Source organism: Monodon monoceros, unplaced genomic scaffold (genome assembly GCF_005190385.1).
Source record: "Monodon monoceros isolate NGI ecotype Baffin Bay Population unplaced genomic scaffold, NGI_Narwhal_1 Super_Scaffold_6, whole genome shotgun sequence".
Taxonomy (NCBI): domain Eukaryota; kingdom Metazoa; phylum Chordata; class Mammalia; order Artiodactyla; family Monodontidae; genus Monodon; species Monodon monoceros.
In genome coordinates this window covers 4,552,144-4,559,126 of record NW_021703783.1, presented here as the reverse complement: position 1 = coordinate 4,559,126, position 6,983 = coordinate 4,552,144, and the positions used below count along the sequence as shown (strand labels likewise).

The following is a 6,983-nucleotide window of genomic DNA, read 5'->3' as shown; positions in this document are numbered from 1 at the left end:
TTTGCTATCTGCAGAAGACTCCTCTGCTCCCGTAGATGGCACTGTCTCCGTGGCACCTCCCTTCTGATAAGCGGTCAAGCCAGGTGCTTGATTATATTCAGCCATTTCTCCCAGCTCTGTGGGTTCCCCTTTGCCAGTTCCTCTGCACAGGAAGAGTATTTGGCTCTGAGAAGGAGCCTTCCTGGAAGCTCGAGAGAGTCAGGGGATCAGAGTGGGGAGAACGAAGTGCACACTGATGTGTCTACCGTGCCAGATGGCACCTGGAAGAATCCATTGGCCCCTTTGGTCCAGGACTGACTCTCATATCCTCCAAACGGCCAAGTGTAATTGTAGTTTCTCTAATTCCAACCAAGATTAGAGATGTATAGCATATTATCAGGCTGGGCAGCTGTAGGCTCTCCCAGGGGTCCTCTTCAGGATGACCAGCCGGTGTTACAGGGCGCTGGAGGAAAACAAAGGAGGAGTACTGTTTCTGTCCACCCGTTTCTGCCAGCTACCATGTGGCCAGAAGCTAAGACAGGTGCATGCCCCAAAGCCACAGATGCTAAGGAGAAAAAGGACCCCGGTGTGCCTGGTTTCCATCTTGTCAACATCACTCTTCCTAGAGATATTACAAGTCCCAGACATGAAAAATCAGAGTCTTGAGGGACGAAGGTCAGATGGAAATCTCATCCATGTGACAGAAGATGGGCACGAATGGGTGGCACCGTTAGAGTTTGGAAAATGTCACTTAGATGGAGAAACCTTGGCTGCTGCAGGGGTCAAGTAACAAGACTGAGAGTCCAGGTGTGTGGTCCTGGCGCCAGCCACTGGGTGTGGGGGCGGGGGGGTCAGGAAGTCACCTGGAGCTGGGGTGCGAGTAGTGGAGAATGACAAGGAGCCCTAAGGGATTGTTTGTTCAGTGTCCTTCCTTCCATGCAGGCCCGGCCTGCATCCATCAAACTTCGGTGAGCATCCTTTTCTCTGCATATGCCCGATGTGGAGTGGGAAAGTAGCTGGGTCTCCGCTCCCGGGTGGCCTCCGAGAATTCAGGCTTGCCAAGTCCGTTGTCAGCTGCCTTCAGGTCTGGGGCAGGCTGCCCACAAGTGACGTGGGTGTACTGGCCTTGTTCTTCCTGCTCGGTCTCCCGGTGGTAGAAGTAGTTGAAGTTGGAGACGATGACGGGCACGGGCAGAGCGATGGTGAGGACCCCAGCGATGGCACACAGCGAGCCCACAATCTTGCCCCCCACCGTCATGGGGTACATGTCCCCGTAACCTACTGTGGTCATGGTAACCACTGCCCACCAGAAGGCATCCGGGATGCTGGGAAAGAGCGAATCATCGTCGTCGGCCTCTGCGAAGTAGACGGCGCTGGAGAAGAGGATGACTCCGATGAACAGGAAGAAGATGAGCAGACCCAGCTCCCGCATGGACGCCTGCAGGGTCTTGCCCAGGATCTGCAGCCCCTTGGAGTGGCGGGACAGCTTGAAGATGCGGAACACCCGGACCAGGCGGATCACTCTGAGGATGGCCAGGGACATGGCCTGCTGCCCGTTCTGGCCGCCGCCTCCACTGGCGGACTGCTGTCCCTGCTGCTGCACCAGCTCGGTGCCCAGGGTGATGAAGTAGGGGAAGATGGCCACCAAGTCGATGATGTTCATGATGTTGCGGAAGAAGGCTGGCTTGCTGGGGCAGGCGGAGAAGCGCACCAGCAGCTCGAAGGTGAACCAGACAATGCACAGCGTCTCCACCAGAAAAAAGGGGTCGGTGAAGAAGGAGCCCCCAAGGGTACTTAGCGGGGATGAGCCTCCTGCCACCATTCCCCCCGCGGTGATGCCAGGATGAAATGTATAGGAATCGTCTTCATCCTCCTCTTCCTCCTGGCTGCCCCTGGACACCGGGGAGACACCACCACCATTGCTTCCACCTCGACCATCTGCGCGGAACTGCGGCAGCGTCTCCAGGCAAAAGATGACAATGGAGATGAGGATGACCAGAACGGAGACGATGGCGATGCCCCGGGCGGGCCCCGAGCTCTCCGGGTACTCGAAGAGCAGCCACACCTGGCGCTGGAAGGGCTGGGAGGGCAGTGGCTTCTCGTCCACGCCACCCTCGGGCAGGCAGCCCTCGTCCTCGCGGAAGGCAGCCAGGGCCTCGTCCCCGAGCTGGTAGAAGCGGATCTCCTCCAGGAAGATGTCCAGCGGCACGTTGACCGGCCTCCGCAGCCGGCCCCCCGACTGGTAGTAGTAGAGGATGGCGTCGAAGCTGGGCCGGTTGCGGTCGAAGAAGTACTCGTTCCTCAGCGGGTCGAAGAAGCGGACGCGGCGGCCGGGGTCCCCCAGGAGCGTGTCGGGGAACAGCGACAGGGTGCGCAGCTGCGTCTCGAAGCGCAGCCCGGAGATGTTGATGACCAGCCGCTCGCTACTACAGCAGCCGCCGCCGCCGCCGCCGGCCTCCGGGAAGTCTCCGGCATCCTGTTGCTCCCCCTCCGGCCCACGGACCTCCCCCGGCGCCGCCAACGTAAGGGATTTCTCCGATCGCATGTCCCCTCCGCGGTGCGCTCCCCGCCACTAGGACGGCGCCCACGACACGACCTCCCGGGCGCGCCGCCGCCTCCCAGCTCTCGGCGGCGCCTTCTTTTCGGGGTGGGGCTCGCGGTACGACCGACGTCGGGTCCCTAAGCCCCGAAGCCCTGGTCTTCGCCGGGCTAGGTCTGGGGAGGTGACCTGGGCGCGGAGGGTTCGGCTCCGCGCCCCTAGTTATCCGCGCCCGATGCTAGATACAGCTTGTGGTACCTGGAACCGCAGCCTGGCGCGTGTGCAGCTGGACGCCAGGAAAGAAGCGTGGCTTCGCGCCCCCGCCCTCCCCAGACTGGGCTCCGGGACGCGGGGGTCCGCCCTCCAGACCGGTCAGCACGTCCCAGCTCCCGCGGCGCTCCTCCAGCAGCTCCAGACCCCCGGCCGCCGCTGGGACCCGAGCGCCAGATGCGCCTCCCTCCGGCTCGGCCAAGACGCCTGGCGGGGCTCGGCCTCCGCCCTACGGCCACTGCGGGCTCCACTGGCCAAGGTCGCCGTTCCCGCCGCCGCGGCCGCCACCGCCTCCCTCCGAACCGCGCCGCTGGCCTGCGAGAGGGCCCTGGGGCCGCCCCGGCGCCGGGGCGCGCGGACCCACCTCCCCAGCCCTTGTGCCTTCGCTGCAGCCGCCGTAGCTGCAGCGGCTCGGCTCTCCGCTCTGCCCTTCCTTCCCAACACACTCTCTCCAAGTGACGTGGCAGGCCCCGCCTGCTGCCCCCTCCCACCCCACTCGCGCATCACACCCCTTGCCCGGCCAGGGGCCGCGCGAGCCAGGGCGCGGCGAGCGGACGCACCCTCACCTCTCCAGTAATCTTTCCCGCGCTCTCCTGGCACGCCTCTCCCTCCCGCACGTCCACATCCACGGCCCTCTAAACAGGCGCAGGTACCCTAATGCCACACCCCCCCGCCCCGGCAAGTCGCTCTTCTCTTTTCGGTTTAGGGAGCTGACCTGCGCAGTGCATCTCATAAATAAGAAAACACCCCTCACCGCCCCCCGCCCCCCGCCCCATGGCACAGAGTTCTGTGCCTCCACTCACCCAGAAATTTAATGAAAGAAATCAAATTATATTTTGTCCTTCTGTATTTACGAAGACCTATTTGCCAGTTTCTCCAATCTCTACTTAAAAAAAAAAAAAATTGAGGAAGCATGTTTTGATGTCTTGAGAGCTTCCAATTTAAATTGTACTCCAATGTCAGTCCCCAGAGAATCCCATACCTCCCTTTGCAAACCCGGGAGGGCGAGGCCGCCATTCTCCCAGGATTGCAAAGTGATAGCAGGGAAAAGGGTAGGAAGTCGCTGGTTGCCTTTTCCAACAGAAGTTTTCCAAGGGAGTCCTGGGAGTTTGGGCAGCAGCCCCAGTGAAGAAAGAACCAGAAGACGGTGGCATCTCAGAGGTAGCATAGCCCAGGGAAGTACATCCTGGAATTCATAAGCTCCCAGCCTCCCTGGGAAGGAATCCGGAGTGAATGAGAAAAGGGAGGGGGAAGGGGGGAGTGGAAAGGGCATGTTGATTAAGCTAACAGCTGCACTTCCTGAGCACTTAATATGTACCGGCCACCTTCCAGGTGCTTCACCTGCACCACCTCACTCCCTCTTCACAATCCTATGGGAAAGATGGCCTCTGCTCCTCAGTAATGTTACAGCGAAGACCCACCTGGCAGTATTTGGGTAGGGACCCAAGTTCGTTGTAGAGACTCTTCCCCTAACTCTCCAGGAGGGAGAAGGTAAGAATGGTTTTCCATCCATTTCTACCAGAGGCCCTATCGTCTTCCATCACTGGATCACACAGGTTGGGGTCTGCTGGGGGAGCTTTGGTCTGACCTTTTCACACTGCCACTGCCAGGTAGGGTTGACGTTTGCTTCTCTGTGCTTCATTTTCCCCCTTTCGGAGTGGCTGTGGACAAAATAGGTTGCTGACAACCAGAAGGCGTTTGTATGTAGCTTCTTGTGCTCTTAGATCATTGGTAAGAGTTCATGGATGATACCGATGGAAATGATACATAAAGGTACTCTCAAACCGCAAGATTCATGTGAGAGCTCTTTGTATTGCATGGAGTGTTTTAAAACCACAGTGATTCACCCCCAGCGCGGTGGGGGCGGGGCGGGGGGAGATGGGGAGGAGGGAACTAAGTGTCCTGGATGTTTAGGGCAGAGGTCAAGTGGTGAGTGGGTAGGAGACAGGCTGCCACATCACCGCGTCATTCTCCAGTCTGGTCCCTCACCAGGCCTGCAGGGCAATCGTTCTTCCGCTTCTTTTCTTTGCTTATCCTGTCCATTTCCACTCCCTCCTCTCAGCTTGCATGTTTCAGTGAATGGCGAGAGAGCAAGTGTACCCAGTCTCTCAGTCAATATTTTTCCTATTCACAGGCTCTGTAATTAATCAATTTAAACTTTGCACTATTAAGTTGCTCCATTAAAAAAAAAAAGAGGTATTTTAAGGAAAGAAAGGGAACCTACATATAAGCTGTGTTATATAAGTATATCATATATTATATGATATACTTATATCATATAACATAAGTATTATATAACATAGAAGATACTCTTTTTTACCCATGTCCAATTATCTGTAATTCTTTTCTGGGTGGTAAATTGACTCACTCATGGTCCCTTTTGTCATCTTTGGTGGTCAGTTTTTACAGTGAAATATTCATTTGGATGTTTGTTTTCATCATTGCCATTTTTATCCACGAGGTTATCAACTAGGTCAGTAACTCTTCCAAACAAACCTTGGAGAAACGTGGGAAGGAACCTGCATTCTGACAGGAGGGTGCACAGTCTAACGTAGTGGAAGGAATAGCCCTTTGAATACCACTTGGGTTAAGGCTGCCAAGCTACAGGCACAGCTGATGCTCCATGGTTACTTTGACATGCACCCCACAAGGCTCTGCCCCAAGACAGGTTTCACTGTGCACCAGGAGTTTCCCCTGGAGGGAAAACCCATTAGCAAGTTCATGAATCAGAGTTCTGTTTTTAGTTCTTTTGTGAAAGAGACTCGTTTCTTAGCTTTAGAAAAGCCCTTTTTTCTAGATATTTCCTCTCAAGCAAATATTAAGGGTGAGTAAAATCACACCTTTGGAAGTGCCAGTTCCTATGTGAAGGAAGACAGGAAGAATAACCCCATCCATAGACTGCAACGCCACCTCCAGTGACCGGTGAACATTTCCCCAGAGTCCACTGAGCCCCAATTTTATGAAACCATAGGCTTTTCTAATTGTATCTAAATCCAGACATTTTCGCTAATGGTAGGAACCATTCATTTATTTAACAAGCTTTCATTGAGAAGCTACTGGGTGCCCACCATGTGCCAGGTGCTGGGGATTTAGAAGTGATCTGGACAACCCACCTGCTCTTATGAGCTTACATTTTCGTGCAATAAGTACATGACGTTCTAGATAGAAAATGTTAACAGTAAACAATAAAGAAGACATTTACATATTATAGTAAATGCTCTGACGAAAATAAATGGGATGCTGAGTCAGAAATGAACCTGGGGATTCTGCTTTGAAGAGGGTGGTTGGGAAATTTCCCTCTGAAGAGGTAATATTTCAACTGAGAAGTCAAAGATGAGAATAAGCCAGACTTGCTAGAAGCAGGGAAGAGCATTCCGGGCAGACAAGTTCAAAAGCTCTGAGGTAGACAGGTCATGGGTGTTCAAGATGATAACAGAAGCCATGTGCTGGGAGGAGAATGGGCAGCAGGGAGAGATGTACAAGATGAGGCTGAAGAAGGAGCGAGGGGTAGGTCTTACAGGGGGCGGTGTTCAGGTGTTACCTTAGGACGTTGGTTGTGAAGCCAATGACGGTTCTCAAGAGGAGAAGAGACATGATGTGATTTACGTAGAGGCTGTGGGGGAATGAATTACAAAGCCACAAAAGAAAAAATCGGGGGACCAGGAAATTGCAGTGATTTGGGGAAAAGATGATGATGACTTGGACTAGAGAAAAGGTAGGGTGTATAGAGATAGAGAGGGAGGGGGTGGGGTCGGGGAGATGTTTAGGAGACAGAATTAGCAGGAACTGGTGATGGATAGGACATGAGAAGTAAACAGTGGATGCCAGGTTTGGGATTTGAGCAACCAGGTGGGTTGGTGGTGCCATTTATTGAGAAAGGGAAGATGAGAGACTAAACAGCTTGGGATCAATCAAGACCCATATCGTTTTTAGACATATTCACTTGGAGAGGCAAATGACACATGTGAACGAAGACATCAAGGAGGCGATTGTTTATCCACGTCTAGAATATGGTAGAGAAATGTATGATTTACGAATTTAAAATACTTAGAAGTATTTAAACCCCTGGCATTAACGTCTCCTAGAGAAACAGAATATGAACGATGAAGAGAAACGTAATCAGGACCAAGTCCTTCACAGCAGTCTACAATTTACCATTCAAGTTCAGGAAGAAGAGGAACCAGCAAAGAAGACC

General features: G+C 54.0%; 1 protein-coding gene across 1 annotated transcript; it reads right to left on the bottom strand.

Moving 5' to 3' along the window:
• Window positions 1–865: 865 nt before the first annotated feature.
• Window positions 866–2,614, bottom strand: KCNA6 (potassium voltage-gated channel subfamily A member 6). The gene has a single exon (XM_029206006.1). The coding sequence runs from the start codon at window positions 2,522–2,524 to the stop codon at window positions 938–940; it is 1,587 nt and encodes a 528-aa protein (XP_029061839.1). The 5' UTR covers window positions 2,525–2,614; the 3' UTR covers window positions 866–937.
• Window positions 2,615–6,983: the final 4,369 nt, after the last annotated feature.